Raw genomic sequence first — 26,295 nt, 5'->3', positions numbered from 1 at the left:
TTCTTAATAAGTGTCCGCTTAAAAGGGATTCGACTGCAGTACGTTTAACAGGGCATCCAACCAATCCCATGGTTAAATCCACAGATTTCAGCAAAGTCCAACAGAAAAATTAAAACTCGACAGCAAGCCACATTGCTCAGTTTTAAAACACTTTTCCTATCCCTACCTTTGCGAAGTTCTATGAGACACGAATTACGAATCATGTTTTGTTTCTGACGAGAGGAGCTTACACAAAAGATCATTGGAAAAGTTTTGGCAGAGATTCAAGTGTCCATCCGTACGCTATGCGAGCCTATTTTGTACGAGTTCCTCCCGATCAAAACATCGGGTCTTCGGACGCACATCGTGTAATCTTCGTCAACTCTAACTGTTCCCCGGACTTTTCTCGGGCACATGTCACTTCTCGGAAGAATCTTCCACGTTCGTGTCCTTGTTTGGCAAGGTTTTTCGAGGCCTAACAACTTCTTTCGTCTATCTACGAGCTCCTTTTGTCTAGCAAAGCGATCTTTGAGCTGTCTACAACTTTCTACAATGGCGCAAAAGAAACCTTTTGAACGGCTTCCAACAAGCGTGCTTCCAAAGAACTACAAATTGACTTTGAAGCCAAATCTTACAGAATTTTCTTTCACTGGGGAGGAAGTAATCGATGTAGAGGTAAATGCTCTCTAGATCATTGTGCAAAGAATTCCTTTCACGAAGTGGGAGCCGATCCGCGGAATTCAATTTTGATCAATTTGGGATCAGTAGCTGAAAATTAGCTTAATTTTCGTCTGGAAGTGAGCTGATTTGTGGTTCTGACACAATTGGGAAATTCCTTCTATTCATCTGAATTTCTAAAGCCACAAGAAGAAAATAGGGACTTGTTTCAACTCTTCCCAAAGGAGGCATGGTAGTTTTCTTTCAGTAGCCAGTGTGGTGGGTGGTGGGGTGGGGGGAGCAGTAGGGGGTGGGGAGTGGGGGGTGCAGGTTGGTTTGAAAGAAGTCAACAAATTCAATCTATTTGTCACTTGTTTATATGGTGTTCGCTTTTGATCATGAGCAGTGTATTATTTTATTTGTTGTAACGAAGGGCTTTCCCTGGTAATACCAACATTTTTTACTTAGTCAATTTAGTTTTATTTACGAGTGTTAATAAACAGCAAGTCCTTTATTAACCACAGTTTTGTAGATGAAGTGGAATACAGTCAACTCTTGTTATAGCGGACACGCACAGGGCGTCGTTTAGTGTCCGTTATAGCGAGAGTCCGTATTAGCGGGAGTCATTTCCAGTCAAACCTCTTTCGCCGGGGATCTGGATTTTGTCCGTAATAGCGAGTGTCCGCAAGGCGAGAGTTGACTGTAATAATAATCAGAAGAATATAATTTGTGATGCAAGTCATATTTTTTTTATAATCACTCCCTATGTTGTTTAATTGTTGTTTTTGTCACTAAGGTTCGACATGCCACAGACAAGGTGACCATGAACTGTTTGGATATTGTTGTCAAGTCTGCAAATTTCTCAGCTGATGGTTCAAGTAAATTGCATTTTAATTGTTATTTTTATTTTTGCAATCTTTCTTTGTTATAATTATAAAGAGTATATTATACTACTTAAGCAGTGTGTAAGCAATTTGCTAATTAAGCAATTGCCTTTTTTTAGCCTGGGAAGAAAACAAAATTTTACATTAGGACCCACAATTGACCTGCTCCCCACGTATCAAGGCTTCATAGCTCAGTTGGTAGAGCAACCCACCAGTATCGTGGAGGACATGGGTTCAAATCCGTTGTATCTTGAATTTTTTTTAGGCAAAAAAATGCACTTGCTAATTAAATTGCTTACATGCTGCGAGGATCATTTCATTCTTTTCGTCATTAATTTTATCTGCAGTTCACATACAGTTGTATATGTCTTTCATATTATTCACTTTGTCAGAGCATTCTATTTTTGGAATTTTACATTACCACATGATAATAATTATTGACTGTTAAATACAAGACGCCTAAAGCTTAAAGCTTAAAACCGGGCGGTTAATGTTTAACTACTTGATTAGGCAAGTGCAGCAAAAACTTTTAAAATACCATTTAATTGAGAAACACACAAGTCTGTGGTTTGTTTGTCCATGCTTGAACAAATTCCTGCTTAGGCTTCCTATTTTTTTGAACAATGAATAACCTCGGTATTTTTAGATTTTAGTTTTTATCCAAGGATAATGGAAGATTAGCTGAATACCGCTATATAAATATTATTATTATTATTTATTATTATTATCATTATTATGCACTTAACAAAGTGCAGACTACTCATAAAATTTTGAACAGCTGTTCTGATAAGAAAACCATGAAAAAAAGGTTGTGCGATATAATCAAGCATGGATTTTTATTCAACCCCCCCCCCCACCTCCCCCCATTCCCCCTTTTCTTAGCCATTCACCTTCGAATATCTCCCCTCCTACTCCGTCCTCCCCCATCCCCTGCAGCTTTCGACTCTACTCCTTCCCATAACACATTCTACTCTTAACCCTTCTCCCCGCCCTCCTCAGCACTTTTGTGATGGCGCCAGCCGAGCAGTAGTTTAGGGGCGAGTAGCTGTGACACACAAGTTTAATACGTTTTGTGTATTTCTTATCTTGAATAAATGAACTCAAACAGTTGAATAGCATTACAAATGATCTACGGCCAAAACAAACAAACAATTAGAAATAATTCGTTAAAAACTAAGAAGCGTTTAAGGTTTTTTAAAAGAATGTATCACACACAAAAAAGGAATAATAAAAAATTAGAAAGCTTTTTAGCTTTTAAACACGCCAGCTCTTCAAGTCAATCTGTTTCTTTGATCGAAAAACCTGCCTATATGCTGCATTTTGGGAAGCAGTCACGCAAACGCCAGTTCTTGCTTGCGTGATACATAACAGGTAATTTCTTCATCGCCGTTCGGTTCCGAGTGAAATTAAAAACCCTCGAATGAAAAACCAAAAAATATATTTATTTCTCGCAAAAATGAGTGGAGTAACCAGAAAATTACAGTATTGGCTCTTGCTCGAATAAAACGAGTCACATAAATAAAATTAAATAAAAATAAAACGAGTTACATAAATATCAAGAATAACAGAAAAACTTCAAAACAAAATTACAAACGAAAATAAAAAGACTTAAAAAGGGCATGCATTAGATCACGCGTACTAGATAACATATGCTGTTAAAAATCCCAACTAAATGTGAAAAAAGAAAAAAAAAAGATTCAAGATGAGGCCAAGAAACATTCGAATGGCATTAAAAATTTGAATACTTTAAATTAAAGCCGTAAAATTAGCCAAAGCGCAAGTTTTTATTTTTGCCGTCTATTATTTTACTCCATGGCTTTACCGATCCAAATTCCATTCTAGTTTGTAGAAATTATTATATTACTAACTTACATTTCCATTTTGTTTTCTGAGCTGAGCAAGAACCAAAACAAGGTTTATATTTTGTTGTGTAAACATTCAATCCGTCTGTGACACACAACTTTGTCGGCCCACTGTACACGGATGAAAATGGACAAAATGGACACAATTCTTGCTAAACAGAAAACATCTTCAAAGTAGAGTCTGGCCCAAAAATGCTTTAGCTGCCAGCCGTTTTTAAAAGCAGAAGCTTGCTGCAAAAACATTGCGTGACTGACGTAAAAAAAAGCTTAGTCAAAACAACACAAAAATATCCATTTCACGCTTTAATAACAGAAATCAGGGTATTAGACAAAATTTTAAATAGGAGAGTAATCTTAGCTCCTGCTGAGTAAATATCAAGAGTGCGGGATTTGAATCCTGGCCAAGAAACAGAAGAAAGCGGCCGAGCGAACTACTACGACAAACACGGTAATCAAAAACATCACACGGTGCCTCAATCTATAAATAGATCTTGTTCGTTTCAAAAGCCTAAAAACCCAACTAAAACTTGAACAAATGAAAGAAACATGAAAAAAAGTTTCAAATGAATTTTTATTCAAGATGGGGTCAAGAAACATTTTGAAAGGCTTAAAGATTTAGAAAATTTCAAAACCGTGAAATTTTGCATGCCGTGGTAGAATTTAATTACAATTAATGAAATTACCCGCAGTGGCACCAAGATTTCATTTTGTAGACCATTTGTTTTACTTGCTGGCTTTACGGATCCTTTCAAAAATTCCATCATACTTCGTAGAAAAACTATACATTACCATTTTGTTTTCTGAAGTCTTGGGAAGTGTGTAAGTAAACACTGAAGTAAAGCTTTTTCATCAAGAATCAAAATAGAATTAAAGATTATTTTGCTGTGCAAACATTCAATCGTCTCTGATACGCGACTTTGCCGGCTCAACTGTGCACGGATGAAAATGGACATGATTAATTCGGAAAGTATCTTCAAAGAATTATTCTGGCTCAAAAATGCTCTAGCTACCAGCCTTTTTTAAAGCAGTTTAATATGCGTAAAGCTTGCTTCAAAAACATTGCGTGACTGACATAGCTGTTTGGACCTGTCAAAACAATCACCGGTTTCGCAACCCAGTACTCTCTTGAGTCAAACGCTTGAATAACATTAACACATATATTTCACGCTTAACAGAAATCAGGGTTTTAGATAAAATTTTAAATAGAAGATTGATTTAATAGCTCCTGCCAAGTAAATATCAAAAGTGCGTGTTTTGAATCCTGGCCAAGGAAGCGGCCGAGCGGGTCTGGAACGATTTACCGACACGAAAAAATTCCGGGCGATTTATGAACCGGGCCCGGCCCAGTCTCTGCCCGGTTAATAAGGGGGAAAACGTGTGGGTTGGGTCTTGCATGAATGGCTTGCTAGTTGCTACCCTTCAAGAGAACAATAGAACAAACAACAGGAACAATGCCCCTAGCCCCAAAACCAATAGCCACTGCTACATAAGACCAGTAGAATTACAAGCTTACAAGAACTGCTACACTGGCTCTTGTAATGTTCTGGAAGAGAAGCATGCATTTTGCATTTACTGTTTATACTGTATGTATTCTCTTGGCCAACTGTAAAGTGACCTAAAACTTTACCCAACCAAAAAACAACAACAACAACAACAAAAACAAGAAAATAAAAATTCTATGGCCATGATTAGTCCTATGATCTTGGTTGCAAGCAGCAAGATTTGGTTTGAAAAGGACAGTCTTCAGAACATAACAATCTTACAGGGAATGTGATAATAATAATTATTGTTTGCTTATTCAGCTGTTAACACTTCGGAAATCAGCTATGACAAAGAAGAGGAAACAATAACACTTAGCTTCCCTTCACCCCTCCCGCTGGGGAATGGTCAGCTACACATGGACTTCACTGGCGAGTTGAATGATAAAATGAAAGGTTTTTACAGAAGTAAATACACTGGGACAGATGGAGAAGAAAAACACTGCGCTGTTACACAATTTGAAGTACGTTCAATTCATGTACTTTTTGGTCTTAAAGGGACTGTATCATGGAGTTTAACAGATTTTTGAGCAGCCAAAATTTACATGTACGGTAGATATGTGTCGTAATAAACTGAAAAATAATGGTCCATTTTTATTAACAATTGCTATTTTAGAGCACTAAAACTGTTTAAAAGCGCGTTTGGCTGCGGTTGGCTCGGATGGAAATGGATTGCAATTTGAAAACGTTAGCCAATGTTAGCCAAGTTGTTTCCGTTCGCCTTCAAAAAAATTTGATATGTATAGCCGAAGTTTGATTTCTATCCCCAAATAAAGGTTACATCTTCAGTTAAATGTTTAAAGATAATGTTTTTCATGAGTAAAGTTGCCTACCACTTACATGTATATCAGAACAGTTTAGACCAAAAATCTGCGAAATTCCGGTGACATAGTCCCTTTAAACGTTACACTTAATCAACATTATTTCAGATACTACAGTCAACTCCCGCCTTGCAGACACCTCGCTATTACGGAAACCCTGTTATTATGGACAGGAGTTAAAGTTCCGGCAAATAAGAATTACTAAAAATAACTCCCGCAACTACAGACTTTCTTTATTGCGGACATCTTGTAGTCCTGAAGGTGTCCGTTATAATGAGAGTTGACTGAGTGTATAGCATCCTGCCGTGTTAATGAGTGACCAATATCAAATTTCTCCCCACAGTATCAATACTAAATCAAGAGAAGAGGTTATGAGAATTAATAAAATCATCACCAATTAGGGAAATTTCTTTGAACTTTTAACAGATTCTCCCAACAATGCTATAAGAAAATGAATGTATGGTGATCAGTCAGGAGAATATGTATGTGGACATTAGGGCTTAAAGGGTTAAGGGGTTCGTCATAATTTATTTGGGTTCCATTGATCTAAATTTTAATTAATAAGTACATTGATCTGCTGTTACACACTGGTAATGAATTATGAGAATTTTGTGTACAATGTAATTTTGAGTAAGAAAATTATACTATTGTGTTTGGATGAGAGCAGGCAGTTGCATTCTGTTTAATACAATTTCTAATACAAACTGTCTTATAAACTATTAGGTACATGTACGCACAACGTACATGTGTCTATTGTACAGAATCTTAGACCCCTAAATAATTTCAACCTTCTGTTAACTTATGAATGTTTTTCAATTCCCCTCCAGATCATTTTCTTACTAATTTTACCCTTGATAACTCAAACCCCCAGAAACTTGAACCTTTTTTGATTTCCCTTGAAGGTTCAAGTTATTAGGATTCAACAGCTGTACTGTATTCGCTATAATTTGGCTTTTTCCCTTTCAGCCTACAGACGCTCGACGAGCATTTCCTTGTTGGGATGAACCTGCCCTCAAAGCCACATTCGATGTCACTTTGGTTGTGCCCAAGGACAGAGTTGCTTTGTCAAACATGGTATGGTATGGCAGCTATCTGATCCTACTTAGTACTCGACTCTCTGCTATTCATTTTACCAGATAATAATGAGCTTATTATTACTGGTTTAGGAAATTATCTGTAACATAACTTAACAATAAGGTAACTTCATCAAAGATGCATGTTTTCTTCAGGAAGGCTACCTTTAAATTTACAGCTGTAGGAGTGAAACAGATGAATGAATGAATGCGGCAAGACAACAGAACACTTAAGCCAAGTTTAATGGTCCCATTTGTGTCATAGAGGATTTTGCTACACTGTACGATTGACAGGGCTGTCATTAAGGGCCTTAATCTGTAACACCTGTTATGGCTGAGTTCACTCAATTATGGGTTAAGATGTGGCTTGGTGTTACAGTGTAGGTTTCACTTGTGTACAGAGTGAAAAGCTGTAAGTGATAACTTCAGTGTATTGGCCTGCTGGCCTTTTCCCTGATAATAAGCCTCCCCCCTCTCAATCATCAGCTCATCAAAATGATTTCTAGACAAATAGAAGTGTAAGGCTTATCATCAGAATTTTACATTATTATATTTTCAATGAATTTGGTGCACTTTCTTACATGACAGAATGTTGTAGAAGAGAAAGATGTTGCTGATGATGCCTCACTGAAGATAGTGAAGTATGCACAGTCCCCTGTCATGTCTACATATCTTGTGGCATTTGTTGTTGGAGAGTTTGACTTCGTGGAAGGAAAAGATTCTGATGGCGTAACTATCAGAGTTTACACTCCAAAAGGAAAGGCTGTACAGGGACAGTTTGCTTTGGAGGTAAAAAAAAAAGGTTTATGTAAAATAGGAATCTGTTGTTTTATTTCTTTCATACTGTATTTGTACATTGTACCACTGTCTGTCTGTCTGTCTGTCTGTCTGTCTGTCTTGTCTGTCTGTGTCTTGTTCATCAACTAGACTCGGTCTATCTGTCCTCCGTTTCCCCTCTTTCTTTTTTTTCTCTGTCATCCTTCCTATACTGTACCTTTCATAAAATCCCCCTACTTCAAAAGAGTCCTGGACAAGTAGATTTCCCTGGCAAGTATATGTATAAACATTTTATTCTCACTTACAAATGTAGCTGATAAGGCCACAGGCCAGGCAAGCCATCTCGTGACTAAATTATGATTTTAAGGCATTAAAATAGTAAACTTATGATAATATTCTAAGTACGATGTAATCTTCATGACTTTGTGAAATAATTTATCATTCAGTACATAATTTTTTGTAGGTTGCTCAAAAGACATTACCATTCTATAAAGAATACTTCAACATCAGTTATCCCCTGCCAAAGATGGACCTCATTGCTATTCCTGATTTTGCTGCTGGTGAGAGTTTGTAATGAGGTGGTGGCATTGCACACTGCACGGATAGGGTTATGTTTCAGACCTGAAATGTGGAGGTCCCAGGCTAAAATCTCACTCATGATCACAGACACTACAAATAACATGTAGCTGCGTGTTAAGTGGGTTTAAGTTTGACTCCTCCAGCTTTGTACAGATGGTAAATAGTCAATGGGTCAGCCTCCTGCCAGTTGGGATTTCTAACCATGTACTAATGTGCAGTGTGTTTTTGTTTTTTATACAATGAATGTACACTACTCCACAAGCTTCTACAGTGGCTTTAAACACAAACTGTGTTGTACAAATGAAGTTGCTTCAACTTATTTGAAAGATCTCATATTAAATGAAACTAGATTGAATTTAGGCAAAGTTAAAACACGGCCAATGCTGCGGTTTCACCAACATTACATGTATGTGGGGAGTTCCAGGGAGGTTTGCAGGGAGATTTGCAGCCATGTGCTTTGCTTGCATTGCCTGTTGTACAGTGGAACCTCGATATAAGGAAGGGCCAAGGGACTGGCAAAATGTGTTCGCTATATCAAGGCGGTCGGTATAAAACGCAGACCATGCAGACTGCAGACTGCAGACCGTGCAGACCGTGCAGACGGTGCAGACCGTGCAGACCGTGCAGACTGAGTAATTTTTTTTTCTTCTTTTTTACCATTGTGTTTCACAAAACTTTTCACGAACGGTTTCCGAAGTTCGTTTGAAATTCGCGAAGTTCGCTACGAACTTTAGGGGAATTTCATTATGTAGTTGTCAATCAAATTACGAACTTCGAAACGAAATTGTGAATTTCACGTGCAGCGAAGTTGAAAGGTTGAGGAGTTGAGAAGAAGTTCGTCCAGTTTGTTTAATTTGGTGAAATGAATCCGTTCACGGTACAAGGAAAGGCAATTTCAAGTCCAGGAAGGCAGGAAATCATCTAAAGTTGGCTTCAAGGTCAAGGATTATTTTATTTTAATTAGCTTCCAGCTTGTTGAGTTTTCTTCTACTGTCAGAGAGCGCGTTACACTGTAAACATTGGAACATTTTAAGTTATAGGTAAAGCGAACTGGTCGGATATAGCAGTTTATTTGTTAATTTCAGGTTTCTAGTTCAATTTTATAACGTAAACAAATGCTTCGGTTGGTAGTTATGCTTTGGGAATACAGGGTTTTCTTGAGAAATCCCCCCAAAATTTTTACACTGTCCTTAATAATAAAATATAAGTAATTCGTAAATAAATACACATTTCAATTGTTCCAAAGCAAGTGTTGTTTATTAGTAAAAAAATTTTTTAACCAAAGCTTATTTTTTTGCAAATATAAATTCTTTCAGAGGAACAGAGTTTATCACGAACAGACAGATGGCGTGACTTGCGTGTTGTGTAAACACAGAAGTATAACAACACGGAATTGAAAAGTTCTGGTTTTCCGCAGATTTTCCAAACTGATGTGTATTCAAGAAGGAAAACGTTTTTTTTCTCTTAAGAAGATTTTTACGGCACACACAAACAGTATTTTTATATGTAAACCGGTTCATCTGTTGAAATTTTTTCCTTCGAAACTGCACACGGCAGAACTTGTAATCTATTTTTAGTCGGGTGTCGGGTGACATTGGGAAAACTCAGTTGTAACATTCACAAACCATTTTCAGGGCAGCCTTGCTTTTTAGTCCGTTGATGTCCTGCCTTACTGGACTTGGGATTGCTTTTTGCTGTACTGGGAACGGATTCATTTCACCAAATTAAACAAACTGGACGAACTTCTTCTCAACTTGCGAACTCCTCAACCTTTCAACTTCGCTGCACGTGAAATTCACAATTTCGTTTCGAAGTTCGTAATTTGATTGACAACTGTACATAATGAAATTCCCCTAAAGTTCATAGCGAACTTCGCGAATTTCAAACGAACTTCGGAAACCGTTCGTGAAAAGTTTTGTGAAACACAATGTAAAAAAAGAAGAAGAAAAAATTACTCAGTCTGCACGGTCTGCACCGTCTGCACGGTCTGCACGGTCTGCAGTCTGCAGTCTGCAGTCTGCAGTCTGCAGTCTGCATGGTCTGCGTTTTATACCGACCGATATCAAGGTTTCGTTATATCAAGGTTCTTTTCCATATATTTTGCTATTACTGGGACGAAAAATATCGTTCGTTATATCGAGGACTTCCTTATATAGAGATTTGTTAAATAGAGGTTCCACTGTAGCTTGCTTGCTTTGTTTCCCTCCCTCCCACATTCTCTGGTAAGTATTCATTCCACACACTGGGAGGTGGGCTGTGGCTTGGTTGTCATGGTGACCTCCTTGCTGTTGAGGAGACTGCTGCCCTCCTCTGTTGCTACAACTGTACCTTTACGACATCTTTCCTCCAATACTTTAATTGGCTTAGAGTTTTAAACATTGATTTTCTTTGTTGTCCTTGATGGATTATTAATTAAGAAATATAGTAATAATCTTGCAATACCCAAACTGCTAACAAATTAATGTTATAAATATTACATGTACAACTGTACTGTACATGCACATACCCCCCCCCCCCTCCCATAAAAAGCCCCTTCCACCTCCCTGTCACTACCTGGGTGGGGATTATGCAGGTTGTGTTTATTAATTTTCCAAATTCATACCATGCCCGTCTTTTATTGCAGGGGCTATGGAAAACTGGGGTCTTGTAACTTATAGGTGAGTTGTCTGAAGCAATATTTTTGACTAATGCAATTAATATGATTTTGTATTCTGAAACATTATTGCTCTTTGTGAGAGCATTTTTCTTAATTCTTTCAAAATGATAACAAATTTATAATGGGTTGAAACTCTCAAACTTGCTTATTGGTAAGTCACCAACTGCTAAAAAGAGTTGACCAGAGGTGAACTACATGTAAATGGATTTTACCAGAGGCTCTCCCAGTGACTGAGAAAAATCTGGGTACAACATTACTTGTACAATGTACCTTTTTATTTTGGAGGCAGGCTAAAGTACATGTATAAATGATGATTATAGTGTATTTTTTCTTCTTTATTCTCCAACCATTTTAAATTGGAAATTTTTGTTTTGTTTGAAGGGAAACTGCTCTTCTTGTTGATCCAGAAAACTCATCTTCTGCCGCTAAGCAGTGGGTTGGGCTAGTTGTTGGTGAGTTTTTTATTCATACATGAACATGTAGTTATAGTCCCCAAGAACATGTACAGTGGATATGTTATTAATAAATTTTTACAATGTGCAACTACTTGAGCTGGGCCACTAGAAAATGTAAATTGGACAATCCTGCTTTTAAAACTTCAACTGCAATTTCAAACTCTGCAAAAAACTTCAAAGTGATTTGTAAAAAATGGTTTAAGTTAGGTTAACTTACCGTATTTACCTGTGCATAGGTTAGGTCGACCTTTTTTTACTTAAAAATTGGTCCAAAAAATCGCCCTCGACTTATACATGGGTCAAAATTATCAACCCAAGTACCAGTTAAATAAATTCTGCATAATTAACATTACAGTTGTTTTAATAGGTTAACAAACATCTAGTAAGTAAACAACAGTACAGGTTACGATGCCCTTTCGCTTTGCTATCTGTGTCGTTAAATTGGCATTTCAAGTTGAAATTCATTACGATTTATCCGCTAAATATAAACCTAAATGTTGTAGAGACTCACTGCCACAAGATTTGAACAAAGAGCTGACATTTTCCACTAATAAAGCTGATAAATCCACCCGAGGAAAACATCTTCATGCATCTTCAAGTACATGTAGTTAATGTGACCCTTTTGTTTTATCTTTCACAAAGGCCATGAACTTGCACATCAGTGGTTTGGAAATTTGGTAAGTATTAATAAACATTTTATTATATTGAAAGCTCCCTGAAGTTATGTACAGTATTTACAAACCGGTCCTTTTTAATCAAACAAGATATATAACAACATGTTTTTTTTTCTTTGTTTTAGATCACCATGGTGAGTGTCCTTTGAAGCAATGCTGGAGAGTCTTGTTATGGATAAGTAACTTTTCTCTTATAGAGGGATTGTTGTAACCTGTCGGTAGACTGTCGGTGGCCTGTCAGTAACCTGTCGGCCAACAGTCGACCGACAGTCGGTTATAGGGTGCTGTTCTTCACAATTGCTGGATTGTTTCACAGCTTGGCTCATGTGCAAGCTATAATCATGGAAATAGCTAGTTAATTCAATTCCAAATATTATTGTTAAAAAATCAGAAATTAAGCACACCTACGTTGTTCACTTATTATCAACAAATCACAAGTCTTGAAGTCATGTTATTAGTAGGGGGTGGGGTGTGGGTGTTGTATGGTGTGCTCTATGGTTATGGTAACTTGGAACTTCAAGTAACTACTAACGGTAACCTATTTTCTCTTGTTAGGAATGGTGGACTCATTTATGGCTAAATGAGGGCTTTGCATCATGGATAGAGTACCTTTGTGTAGACCACTGTTTTCCAGAATGGGATATTTGGACACAGTTTGTAACTACTGATTTCTCTAGAGCTATGGAGCTAGATGCCCTTACCAACAGGTAGCTTGATCTCTTTTCATGTTTTAATGATTTTCTTTTCTGTAAAATATTTTGTCAATTGGGAGAAAAAGGGCCACAAACCTACAGAATTCAATATCTTTAACTTGACTACATTGTACACCTTTCTAGTACATCATTGTACCCCTAAGTCTTAGATAAAAGTGAGCTACAGTTTGTACAGTATCAATAAGAATGTTGAAAACTTAATCTTCTTTTTTTGGCTCAATTCTTTTTTAATAGCCCTTCTACATTATCTTGATAGGTCCTAACAAAAATCCCTTTCTTGTTAAATTTTAAGTACACGTACATGTGTGGCACACATCTGTTGCCTCTCATGTACATGACTGTAATTTTATACAAGCAGACCCATGCTCTAGCAGGGCCTGGGTGGCACAGGCAACTTACTTTTGCCATTGTGAGACTTGTTTAACTTTACTATCATGAAAGCTTTTAAGAGCAGGGCACCCAAGATTTCTTACAGAAGAGCCTTCGGGCACCGTGCCATTATTCTAAGAGCACAGCTTTGATAAGCGTAACATAATGATGCAAAAATATAAATCTAACTGGGTATTAATTGTTGCATGATTGGTCTTAAAACTTCAAAATTTGATTGAAAGACAGATAATGTTTGCATGTGTAACTGTTGAAGTCGAACTGGTAGTGTGTAAAAATACAATAATTTATTGCAGTCTATCTCTCTAATTAGTATTTTTTTTAAAAAAAAAATTGTCTGATCTCATTTCATTGTTCTTTGTTTGTTTCATGTCTGCTTTTCAAGTCACCCAATTGAGGTAGGTAGATGTACTTGAGCACATCATACTTTAGTGTAGAAGGGTTTAAACATTTAAAAGCAAAGATACTGTTCTTTAACCAATCAGAAACCACTTGTGACTTACATGTAGCTGAGATGCATTTTATTGCAGTTTGGCCTGGATTGTATGACTTGGTTTTGTTCCAAGTTCAAGTTCATTTGCAAATGGCAAATGACCAGTTACCATTAACAAAGGTAACATCCTAAAAATACCCAAATCTGGGGATCACTATATTTTCATGAAGATACTCGTGTTGACTCCAAAAAAAATGGTGGACCAAAAAAATCTTCATCGACTCAAACTGCAAAAATGCTTCAAAAATTACCCCAAAATTAGTCAGAACAGCACTTTTCTTTGTTTCTGGGAGATTGGACAACATGTCTGGGAGACTGCTGGGGGATTTGGTCTGTATCAGGAAGACTTCCAAATAATCAAGGAGAGTTGGCATAGATAAGTTAGTTTTTAACTTTTGGTTTCATGTTATTGGAAAAACTGCTTTGAGAGTAATTAGCTGTAGGGAACAAAAGCAAAGCTAAAGGGCAGTGATAAGCTGCCCGACTTTACCCTACACTAAATATTGTACCATGCTTATTATTTTATTTCTTTTCTTTGCTTAACTTGCATATATATGTAGGTCCCTGTTGGACATCCTGGTGAGATAGATGAGATTTTTGATGCTATTTCATACAGCAAGGGAGCATCTGTCATTCGAATGCTGCACGACTATGTAGGAGAAAAGGTTTGTTCCAAACATGGATCAGTTTGATATTTTTGCAGCATTACTCACATACCTGTACATGCTCTAGCAAAACGTGATTCACCCTGTACAAAAACGAACTTTTCCTAATTCCAGTTCAATCTGGATAAGGGTGGGCCGTTAATTAATTTATAATTTTATTAGACAAACTTTGTTATTTTATTGCTTTAACTTTAATTTTTTATTTCATTAGGCATTCAAAGAAGGACTCTGTTATCACCTCGATAAATTCAAGTATAGCAATGCTACAACTGGTAAATAGTTGTCTTTTTCTGTATAAAAGATGTTGTTAGCTTCTAATGCTCACTAGCTCTTACTAATGCTTTGCCATAAATCTAAATTCAGAGGACTTATGGGCTAGTCTGTCTCATGCCAGTTCCAAACCTGTGGCTGCTGTCATGGAAACATGGACAAAACAAATGGGATTCCCGGTGCTGTCTGTCACAGCAGAACAGGTACTGTTGGGTGATGTTGCAGTTCCTTGTAAAGTGAGATTCCTTGTAAAGTGATTATGCTTGAGGACAAGAGCACCAAGGTTATTTGTTTGTTTTGCTCCCAAGAACTGAGCCAGGATCATGTGTATTTTATGTTGAACTATAGTAAGGAACCCAAACGTTTTTGCATGCACTTATGCTTGTGCTTCTCTCCCAAGTGTGAACCAGGCTTCACTGAGAATTTAATGAAACCTCTACCTTGGTGAGGTCTTGCAAGACATAATTGAAGTATGTAAAACTACATGGAGTGTAGTGTTCATGGACATAAAACTCTGTACCAGCCCAAAAAGAAAAGCAACTTAAGCCCATAACTTACGAACACAATTTTCACTTCGCTTATTCTGTCTTGGACAATGGGTTAGTCTTTGTATTGATTTGGCGATTCTTCTAACCAATTAATTAGAAGACATTTTATTTTTTGCATGAACCCATCTGAGAAATGTTATAAGGGAGTCAATAGGGTTTGTCTATTTTGTCTTAGAAGGGAGATTCAAGGGAAGTTACCATCACACAGAACAAGTTCTTTGCTGATGGAGTCAGTCAAGGTATGGTCAATACATGTTGGTGGTTTGACGTTGTGTACAGTTATTCTTTTTCTTTTTGTGTTAGAAGGGCTTGTAAGATACATGAAATAAAACAAAATGGCCAAATTTTGAGGTGACAGTAAATCACAATGAAATCATTCAGAGAAGAGAAGAGAATTGTATGGTGTACGTCTACAGTTTGTACATCCACAATTTTGGTGCACATGGAAAAGGCCAAAATCGATACCTTACATAAAGATGTAAAAATCGGCCAACTGCCCTTAATTATAACACTGAAAGGCTTGCTTTGTATAAAAGTAGATTGATAATCAGTTTGGGGATATTAAACTTTGCATGAATGTTGCTACGCATTGTATCATTGATCTCTTAACATGTTAAAAATATAGCTCATGCATGCAGAATACTAAGCAGTTTTCCACCCCTCCTTGTGCTTCCTCCGTGGTCTTTTAAGGTCAAATTTGAGCAATCATGCTTAAGGCTTGAAAGGCTTGATCAAAGCCATGAAGTTAGTCTGTCAATTTGAGATGATTCACTATAAGAATAATGAGGAGCATTACTTTTGTTTCTGCCCAACCTATAGGTTCTTATCATTGGCAAGTGCCAGTCAGCATATCATCAAGTGTGAATCCTCGTGAGAGTGTAGCTAGTACATTACTAGATCAGACATCTTGTACCATGACAGTCAATGGAGTTAAACCAGATCAGTGGATTAAGGTAAGCTTCTTGTCACCATGCAGCTTTATACATCTATAGATATTCCGAAGTTTTGTCACGCAACTTTTATTTTGGGAGGAGCTGACTGGCCTAATGGTTAGCAATGTTGGCATTCACCGGGGTGCAAATAACAGTCGATCATCGGAAATTGGCTGACCAAAATTTGCTCATTTCTGACTAAATCCCAAGTGTGGTCGGACTTGATGTCCGGACAATTATTTGATCGTAAATCATTTTACGGCAACGATGAATAAAAATCTGTCCGACCAGAATGGCCGACCAAGATGGTGTCTTAGTAGGACATATGTCCTTTCAAGTGAAAAAAATATTTGCAGCCCTGCATTCAACTTCGTTCCTGGCGCTAAGAGGTCTGTAATATATTGTGGGAAGTGTGGTAGCCTAATGGTTAGAGCCATTTCCGTTTGAATGTCATTAAACGAAAAACAAAGTAAGCACTCTGGCCAATCAAGAAGGACACAGACAATCCAGTGAACCAATCAAAACTCGAACCAAATACACGTAGATGACGTGGAGCACAGAAAAACGTGCGCAAGCGAGTAACAATTGCTTTTGGTTTTAGTTTTGATTGGATGAGAGAGAATCGCGATTTTTTAAAACCAATTACTAAGTGCAAGTAATGCAAACCAAAGCAAACGCGAATTACTTCCGACACTCAATTGAAAATCGCTGTAGTGCACTGAACTCTGGATCAAGATTTGGATTTGAATCTGGCCAGTACCATTCTGTTGTGTTTTTGGACGCAGTGCCTCTCCACACCCAGGCACACTAATAGGGCAGTCTGACAAACTGAAAATGCTGAAGGGTAGGGAGAGTAGCCATACTCCTTGTCACTTCATATTGCAGAAATCAAAGATTATTGCCAGCAATGGTGGCCCATCTGGTTTGGGACAGACATTTACCTTAGGTGTCCCCTTATGGGAGGTTAAAAAAGTATTTTAATTAGTGGTTACTGGGGCATTGACAGTGTTCGCTTAGAAAAGGTTTCCGCCTTATCCGTAAAAAATTTGGTATAAGCCGCTCCTTTTTGCTGAAATTTTTGGCTCAAAATTGTGGGTGCGGCTTATACACGTGTTTTAGTGTTTTTTTTCTGAGTAATATACTTTAACAATTCTGTACTCTGTAAACACTTTGCTGAAGATGACAGTTGTATTCTTTGTCTGTTTTCTAGTTGAATCCAGGTCAAGTTGGTTTCTATCGCGTACAGTACTCATCCGCCATGTTGGAACTCCTTCTACCAGCCATCAATGACAACAGTCTTCCTCCAAGAGACAGACTGGGACTGCAGAGTGACCTTTTTGCTCTGGTATGTTAGGAAATTCCACCTCCTAAGCCATCACTTGAGAACTTTCAAGTGTTGCGGCATTATGGAAATAAGTTTGTTAAAATTAGTGTTTGGCATGCAGGCCTTGCCAGTGATCGCTAGGTTGGGTTTTTGTTAGGCAAGACACTGCCTTTGTATTCCCCCCTCAACATGGACGCTACTACTTATTTTGTGCTACGTAAACTGAAGTCACCTGCTGGTACTAATAGAGTAACTTTTGTATGACTTTGTAAAACTGTTTACTTGAGTGTTCACAATTTGTTTCTTCCGCCAGTAATTGAAAGGATTAAAACAAGCTGTGTACATTTCTCTTGATAAAAATGCCTCTAACATGGAGAGAGCCTTGTTCTATTGATCTATCAGAATGCTATAAAGTGAATGACGTTAAGGAGAATAGCTATTCAGAATCTAAAAGGCTATGGCTTGCCAGTTTACTAAACCAATCAAAAGCCATGCGCGTTCGTCTCCATTCGTTTAACCAATCAAATTGCTCTCTTCTAGTTCGTTTTTTGTCTCGTTGTGTGCACGTGTAATCATTTCGTGGTCATTCAAAAATCGCTGTAAGCCGTCATTATTTTCAACTCCTTCCATATTACTTCAGGCATGTTACATCAGACGCAATTCACCCTTTCAAAGCTATGGCACTTTCACAATACTTTCATGTGGGATCCTTTTCATTTCTGTTGCCTTGGAAATTTATTGATGTTGAAATTTACAGGTTTGCACTTTGAAATTGAGTATGGGGGCTGTTCTCAAAGACAGGTAGATCTACATGTTCAAAACACTTACATAAATTCAGTTAAGAAGAATGGGTTGTACTTGTACAAGAAAAGTCAAGGTAACATTTTTCCCTTGTTTGTTATCATTTCCTTATAGTGCCGGGCTGGCCTAGTATCCGGCCCAGATGTCCTCAAAGTGGTCGAAGCATTCAGCAACGAGACAAATTACACAGTATGGAATGACTTGATTTCCAACATGGGTGGTGTGGGGGCAATTCTCCAGTACTCTGATTGTTACCCTAGCTTCCAGGCCTTCGGTATCAAGCTTTATGAACCGATTGGCAACAAGCTTGGCTGGGATCCAAAAGAGGGAGAAGGTAAGGAACAACAACATTCAAGGGCCTCCCCATTTTGCCGCTCCCCTTTTTCTTATGCCATTCTTTCTCCGTTTTCTCTCTCAATTTAACAGTTATTACTAATTGCTGTTATTAGCGGAGGTCCCTTCGGCGCGCACGCGCGCGTAGTCCCATACCTTAGAATTTTGGTAAACCATCGCACCGAAAACATTTGGTTGTCACGTGTCCGTCCGACCGTACCTACATAAACACGGATTAGGCCTGGACACGAGGTTGCCCGTGCCTGAAGGAAAGTAAGGAAATTACAAATTGCAAATAAAGCTCGCAGGGCAAGACAAAATACAGACAACGGGCAACATTACACACCGACACTACACAGCAAAACATCTGAGAGATTTGTTATCCAACTGCTCTATTTTATTTGTCCTTTTTAATCAGTTACATGTAGTGTATTGAGACCATAATGCGTAAATTTGATGCTTACACAAAACATGTCGCTCTCGTTCGACAGCTAAACAGTTAAATTTTAATTTTGTTTATCTCTGGTCAAGCAATTGACTTATTTTCTATCAGCTGGATGATGTGGATGTTTCAGTTAGATCTAAATGAAGTAATGGTATGAAAGCGCGGCCAAATTTTACAATAGAGACACGACCGACACCGGAAACCGCACAAGAAAAACCTCTGGCACCCAGGGTACTAAGATGGCGGCCAAACCCTGAAATCGTGTGGCATCGCGATCGATACCCGCAGGACTGATCCGTAAAACCCGCGGGACTAAGTTTAGTAAAACGACAAGATTAGTAAATATTCACCAATGTTCACTCCGCCTTAGGCGAACTGAAAATGTTAAATGAAACATGACGTCACAAAAACGAACTACAAATACTGACGATTGAAACATCAGATCTACTTCAATATGTAAACTTTCTTAGCTGTAAAGCTAGTCACGAGAATACGTCCATCTGGTGCTGTTGCTATTCCAACAGGATCTGGTAAATGAGTGAAAGTTTTGCCTGTGAAGCGACCGTCTAAAGAAAATTGCTGAACTCGGTGATTTTTGTTATCACATACCAGAAGATTATTGGACCTGTCAACGAGGATACCATACGGCAAGTTAAATTGTCCGTCTTGATTTCCTTGTGTTCCAAACTTGTACATAAAAGTTCCTGACTGATCGTAAATTTTTATACATTTATTGAATGTATCGGATACGAGAAACATGTTTTTGTAAGGAATGCAGCTCGTTGGACAGTTAAGTTTCTCTGGGCCGCTGTCTCCAAATATGGAAATAGTTTCTCCTTCCTTTGACAACACATGTATCCTATGATTGTTTAACTCGGTTACAACAATACGTCCTTCATCATCCAAACAAACATCAACTGGATTCTTAAACTCTCCTGTTCCTGCACCACGTTTTCCAAAACTTTTCACAACAGTTCCTGTCTGGATATTTAAGTGTTGTATTCTATGATTCTCTTGATCCGCAATTAGAATCTCGTTGTCGTTTAGAAATGTAACGCCAGATGGGGACTTGAATTGTCCAGAATTTGATCCTTGGTTGCCATTTTTTCTTAAACAGTTGCCTTCATTATCGAACACATAAACACAATGACCATTGTTATCTATAACAACCATTTTGTCTTTTATGTTAGCAGCGATTCCATGAAACCCTTTGGGTAGGTCTGATTGAAAGAATTTTAAGTCCAACTCCCCGACCACAACAAACTCACGTTCTTTCACCTGCATAGTAAAAGGACAGGTCGGAAGTTTATCGCCATTGATCTTCACTTCAATGCTGTAGGCGCCCGGTGCTTTCGGAGTAAATTTCAGCCGAAGATTGTCGTCTTCTTTTTCGCTAATCAGCACATTTGTTACATCTTTAGCGGGTTCTATCAGAACTTCAACTCGAGTTTTGAGATCAGCCTGGTTACTCAACTCCTTCACTGCTGTGACTTTGTGCCCTTCAAACGAGTCCTTTAACATGTCGTGTGCGTTGTTACAGTCTGGGCACATAAATCGTCCACAGTTAAAACAATAGTACATCTGGGAGTTGGTCTTTCGACATTGGGAACAAGTAATGTTACTTCCATCGCCACTCCGTCGAACAGCAAGGAGACTCAGCAAACTGTTGTGGAAAAAACTGCTCGGCAAACTTTTAAAGCGATTTCCTTTCAGTAAATCGATTAGAGCTTGGCATTCCGGGCACCGAAACTTTCCTTGTCTGTGGCTTGCTCTTGCATGATTCGACAGACATTCACAGCAAAATGTGTGAAGACATGATATAGTTTTGGGCTCGTTGTAGATATCGAGACAAATCGAGCAAGTGAGATGTTGCTTGAGGTTTTTCAAAAGGGACTCCATTGCGAGGCGTCACTCAGTAAAGCTTGCGAAACGCAAATGCCCCAGGATATTTTAGCGGTTTCTGAGAAAGACGAATTAATTAACGGCACGACTGTCTGCTAGGGGCCAATCAAATCTGATAAAAGATTCAAATTATCCTGTAGTTGTTTATCCGTTTCATATTTATAAATGCATGACCGTAGTCTGCTGTGAGGTTTATTTTTAGTTGCGATTTAATTTAATGGTTTCATGTTGGGGACAGAAAGGGAGCTGTCGTTACGACTTCTGCGAAACACAATATTTCAGATTCCCAAAAATCACAATTAGCTTCTTTCACAGCTGTCTGCTTGTTGCAAAAACAAAATTTGAATAACAAGGAAAAACGTAACCAACTGAGAGCTTTGTTTTTGGACAATCAAACTATTTACAAATTTCGAGTTACGAAGTAATTAAACGTAATTAGTTGGAGCTTTTTCAAAAAGGACTCCATCGCCGACACGTCACTGTCTTACTGTCAATTATAGTACAAGGTGGTTTATACTTTTTGAGAGCCTAGCTGCAGCTCAATGTTGAGCAGTTTTTCGTGTTGTTTATTCAATTTCCTTTAGGACATCTTGATGCCCTTCTAAGAGGTCTGATTATCGGCCGTTTGGGCAAATATGGACACCCAGCTACTCTCGCTGAGGCTCGTCGACGATTTGACGCTCACTGCAAAGGTGAATCCACCATCCCGGCAGACTTGAGGTCAGCGGTGTACAGCACGGTTCTTAAGCATGGTGATGACGTCACCTTAGACTCAATGATGAAGTTGTTCAAGGAAGCTGATTTACATGAAGAGAAAGTGCGACTGATGAGATGTATGGGGGCTGTTTCACAACCTGAACTGATCAAGAAAGTGCTGGATTTCGCTATGTCGGTAGGTTTACTCCACTGAAGTTAACAAACTCTTTCAAGAAAGATGAAGAATTTCTCCGTGAGGGCAGCGAGACAAACAAAGATGTCTCGTTGTTGCCAGATGTTTTGAAATGAAGACTACGAGTTGTCTCCTATTTTTCTTAGAGTCCAGCGAAAGGACAAACACAAGAGTGCGCGAGAAAGCTACATTGCACCAGGCGAGTTTTTCGCGAGCGCATGTCACGTCTCCTCGTGTGAGTAATTTTCTCGCGTGCACTGATAACGGACTACTCGTAGGGTTTGAGCGTTGCTATGGGTTGTTGTATTGGGAGATGCATTTAATTCTCTTACAATGGCTTTCTCCACCCAGGAGGATAAATGGCTATCGGTGAACTGTTGGGAAAACGTAACAAAAAATGCTACGGTGATTTAGGAGGGGCTGGGGGGTGGGGGGCGGATGGATGGTGGGTTAACTGAAATGGACTAGTATCCCATCCAGGGGGTAGGGAGTGGAGTAAAAGGGGAGTAGAAATACTCCAATTCGCATTATGCTACAGAAAGAACGGAATTCAGCATCGGCCTGGCAAGCCCGTTTAGGCTTGAATGGGGACTTATAGTAATAGCGCCTTAAATTTGTGAATATTTGTGCCTGCAGTGGTTATTTAGGTCTGTAGTGTCCATTCCCAGGAGTTGGTATTAAACTGATGGACACCTTTTTCTCTGTAGGAAGAAGTTCGTTCCCAGGACACTGTCTTTGTGATTGCAGGCGTCACTGGCAGGTCAGTGGCTTCTGTTGTATGGCTACAATTGTAAATAGTTGTATTATTTTAGTGTACAGCCAAACCTCCATTAACGGCCAACTCTTTTCACAGTGACCAGTTATTGCTGCCCCAGAGTGCTAGAGAGCTTCAACTGTATAGTTCTATCTCAGATGGCGAATTCTTCGGGTCATATACAGTGGAGTCTTCATTTTTTCGAACTCCCGATTTCCCGAACCTCCTGAAATACTCGAACCAGAACTCGTTTCCTTTTCCTCACTAAAACACTGCAGTTTTATCCCCGATTTCTCGAACTGCGTGATTTTTAAAGCCATCTTTCCTTTCCCTTGAAGTGGGGTTTAGACTTTGTTCCTTTATTTTTTCAGTGTCAAAGGCCGTGAAATGGCGTGGAAATTCGTACAGGACAACTGGGACGAACTGCACAATCGTTACGAGGGAGGGTTCCTGCTCTCTCGACTCATCAAGGTAAAAATGACATCTTTTAAGCGTATGATTTGGTAGGACTGCTTTATGATTGCACATTTGGTTTTTTGGCTCTTTGCCGGCTACTGGAGCTAGGATCCCATCAAACTGGTGCCGACGATTTTTCGCTTAATTTTGAGAAGTTGCAATTGGAAAAAACCTAGATTTGCCGGAAAATCTCAACAAAAATAGTCTGATTCGTAAAACAATAGTACTCGACAATTTACAGAAATACTTTAGAAAGTGAGATTGACTAACGATGGCGAGGATGGAAACGGATTGCAATATGGAAAACTTGAGGCTACCGTGCACTTCCAAATTAAAATCAGCGAGATTTCATTATCAACAGCATGCTCCGCCAAGGTATCTTGAATGCGAAAAGCTGGTTTGGGGTTCGCGCCACCCTTAAAAAAACGCGCGTTGCACGCGCTTTTCTGCAAATCTCGTGGAGTTTTTTTTAGCATCTCTTTTTTCTCCCAACCAACCTAAGCTTTGGTCGTCAAATCTTTTTTATATATTTCTTTTTCGGCAGTCGACCACGGAGATGTTTGTCACAGAGCAAGCCGCTAAAGAAGTCGAGGTAGGTTGGAAATCCTTATGCATAATGACCTCAGTCAGGTAGTTTTTGGCGGCTAATGTTTCAAGCATTGAACTCTTCTGTTCTACTTAAAAGTTGTTTTCTAGTTTGTGTTCTTTAGTTGGTTGTGTTAACTGATTTTGTTCTTGCAAACTTTTTGAACCAATCAAACTGTAAGACCAACCAGCTTCAAAAAACCAAACGTGTTTACGACCTTTTATATGTTTTCGCGGGCTTCCCCTGGTTGTGTTCTCCAGCGCTTACCACCGTTCACGTGTTTTCGCGCGATTTCGAGCGCTTACATGTTTTCTCGCGCTTGCCACACTGGTCGTGTTTTTCCGCCCTTTCCACCGTTCACGTGTTTTCGCGCGCTTTCGAGCGCTTACAAGTTTTCCCGCGCTTGCCACACTGTCGTGTTTTTCCGCGCTTGCCACCGTTCACGTGTTTTCGCGCGCTCTCCACTTGTGTTTTCCCGCGCTTGTCACCGTTTACGTGTTTTCCCGTGCTTTTACTGGGTATATGTTAAACATCAACTTCTGATTGGTTTTGCGAAGTTTTTATTCTTGCCGCAGTCATTACTTTTCTGAGTAACAGTTTCATGCTTTTCTTTGGTCTATACTTTAGGAATTCTTCGCCAGTCGCTCCGTCCCTGCTGCAGAAAGAACCATTCAACAGTCTCTGGAAAACATCCGCCTGAACTGCACGTGGCTTGCACGTGAATCGGATAGGATCCGCACGTGGCTACAGAATAAAGGATACTAGCTGCACGTGATAACCAAACGAACGTTGGAAGATTCTTACCGGCACTGAACACTGACCTCCATATACCTTTTAAAGTTTTCTCGAGCAAGAAACAAGCGAACTATTTGAACTATCCACATTTTTTTCTGTAGTTTTCTTGTTTCTTATTCTTTGACTAGGAAAAAAAAACCAGTCGTTTCAGATTTAGAAGTTATCAGTCTTTGAAATGAAGTTCTTTATGTGATATCTTGACTAATTGAGCCCGCAATTGTTTTCGGACGTTGCTAAGCGACGTCATATATCCTTGTGACGTAAACCCAACGTAGAACCATCGAAGAGCTACCAAATTTCTCTCAAACTTCCCTTCCTTTTACCTTACGATGATTTTTAATATTCTCGAGTTAGTTTTCACGGAAACATACTTAGCACGATATGACGACTGACTGCATGATGATTTAGATACCTTGAGGTCTCAGCTGTAAAACACCGTGGTTAAATGTTCTCAAGGTTTTGTCCTGTTACAGTATTTGTTAAGCTTAAAAGCTGAAAAAAAGTCGACTTTTCGTACAATAAAATGTCTTAATCACTACTACAAACTGTGTACTAAAAGGTGTTATTTTGCACTTGACGTAAACCGTATGTTGCCACTCAAATAATTTATAACCAGTCTTCAGAGCGTCTACTAAAACAATTAGACTAGCCGCCCCCGTTCTCTACAAGCGATAGGCAACTTGGCTGCGCCTTGTTGCCTATTCGTTCGTAGACATCGAGTAAAAACTGGTGCTGGTAGTCTGATTGTTGAATATAGTCAACTCTCTCTTAACGGACACCTCTATAAGACGGACAACTCTTTAAGACGAACACCTGGTGTTGGTCCCGCCCCTGCCGTTTTTCAGTCATTTTACTGTACTAAACTCCCTATAAGACGGATACCTCCCTGGAACGGACAGTTGGAGCCGACCCTAACGGTGTTCGTTTTGGAGAGAGTTGACTGTAATTCTGTCAGAAATGCAGCCCGGTTCTCCTGATGCGAGGGAGGCGTTGGGTACAAGGCAGCAACAAAGTGATGTTCGATGAAGATATGATAATGATAATAATATGTTATACATTTCCTTGTTTTAATGGGTTTAAGAAATATCAATTTGCCATCGTCGGTGAGGAACAGAGGCTTCCAGAGTATCACTGAAAATCTTTTAGAATCAACTAACGATTCTGTCTCAGAAGGTAATCCCTTTAATTAACAAGAAATTTTTTTTTTTCAATTCACTCCAATTTCTGTTATAAGTTTTGAAAGGGATATGAAGTGCCTAGTTTTCTTGTTGGTAAATTTGGGCCTGGCGACGTCATTCGTTCCACGATTTCGTAAGGCTGCGATGGAACCTCGAGAACCTGATCCTGTGAAGGGGCCTCCAAGGGATCCTCAAGAACGCGATCTTGTGAAAGAACCTCAAATTCAGGACCTTGTAAAACCTTGGAAAACATAATGACCGGTAAGTCGGTACTGGATTATTGCGATGTCACAGGGAGTAGCATTGGGAAAACAACGTAATAAATCGAACTCAGAAGGGCAGCAAAGATTGTTTTGATGCCTACAGGACCAGACGCCGAGAAGAATTTAAAGTGGCTCCCCCATTCTCGTAACGAGAATGGTGGCTCCCCTTGCAAATTAGGGAGGACATGCATACTGTAAACTTGACATTCAAATGCATCAAACGGTCATTACAAATTTCTTAACAAAACAACACGAAAAATACCTATAACTGCGAGAAGAGCTTTTTGGAGATGGCAGTCGTTAGCGGTACGCATCAACTGATCTTTTTAGCTCGTGCGTGAACAAAAAGTCTGTTGTCTTTAACTCGCTCCCTTGCAGTTTTATCTCATAACAATTTCATACAAGGAACAAAGGAATAACACTTCCATTTCTTTGTCTTTATAATCTGATAAAGATATCATAGCCGAGTCATTTCGTTCCCGAGATGACGTAGATAGAACCCGAGCCACAGGCGAGGTTACTATCAGCAATTGGAAACAGTAAAACGGAGGTTTTATCCCTTTAATAACAACATAGAAACGAGTTATATACAATTCTAGTGATCTT

The 26,295-nt window shown here is 38.9% G+C and overlaps 3 protein-coding genes across 3 annotated transcripts in view; 2 read left to right on the top strand and 1 right to left on the bottom strand.

Moving 5' to 3' along the window:
• The window catches only part of LOC144629658 (uncharacterized), a 240,225-nt gene that overhangs the window by 14,325 nt on the left and 199,605 nt on the right, over positions 1–26,295 (top strand). The gene's annotated exons all lie outside the window — the stretch shown is intronic.
• On the top strand, positions 401–24,549 carry LOC144630435 (puromycin-sensitive aminopeptidase-like). The gene is made up of 24 exons (XM_078488806.1): positions 401–654; positions 1,433–1,514; positions 5,185–5,384; positions 6,708–6,815; positions 7,403–7,603; positions 8,055–8,151; positions 10,794–10,827; positions 11,208–11,278; positions 11,924–11,958; positions 12,081–12,089; positions 12,511–12,662; positions 13,441–13,453; positions 14,109–14,213; positions 14,425–14,485; positions 14,577–14,686; positions 15,207–15,270; positions 15,851–15,984; positions 17,174–17,308; positions 18,203–18,422; positions 21,353–21,660; positions 22,365–22,417; positions 22,783–22,882; positions 23,412–23,459; positions 24,081–24,549. Exons 1-24 carry the CDS (start codon positions 532–534, stop codon positions 24,216–24,218), a joined length of 2,601 nt encoding a protein of 866 aa, XP_078344932.1. The 5' UTR covers positions 401–531; the 3' UTR covers positions 24,219–24,549.
• On the bottom strand, positions 19,263–20,791 carry LOC144630438 (uncharacterized). Its single transcript, XM_078488809.1, has one exon. It carries the CDS (start codon positions 20,763–20,765, stop codon positions 19,311–19,313), a length of 1,455 nt encoding a protein of 484 aa, XP_078344935.1. The 5' UTR covers positions 20,766–20,791; the 3' UTR covers positions 19,263–19,310.

The sequence above is a fragment of the Oculina patagonica genome, chromosome 11, assembly GCF_052425735.1.
Source record: "Oculina patagonica isolate OP01 chromosome 11, crgOcupat, whole genome shotgun sequence".
Lineage (NCBI taxonomy): Eukaryota > Metazoa > Cnidaria > Anthozoa > Scleractinia > Oculinidae > Oculina > Oculina patagonica.
Note: the sequence above shows the minus strand (reverse complement) of the source record. Positions and strands in the feature narration are given on the sequence as shown.

What these genes read in the sequence shown, in the direction of transcription:
- LOC144630435 (XM_078488806.1), top strand. Translation starts at nt 532, where the DNA reads ATGGCGCAAAAGAAACCTTTTGAACGGCTTCCAACAAGCGTGCTTCCA. An exon ending in GTATAGCAATGCTACAACTG is followed by an intron (nt 14,486 to 14,576) that starts GTAAATAGTTGT and finishes ATCTAAATTCAG; the next exon opens with AGGACTTATGGGCTAGTCTG. An exon ending in TGCTGATGGAGTCAGTCAAG is followed by an intron (nt 15,271 to 15,850) that starts GTATGGTCAATA and finishes CCCAACCTATAG; the next exon opens with GTTCTTATCATTGGCAAGTG.
- LOC144630438 (XM_078488809.1), bottom strand. Translation starts at nt 20,765, where the DNA reads ATGGAGTCCCTTTTGAAAAACCTCAAGCAACATCTCACTTGCTCGATT.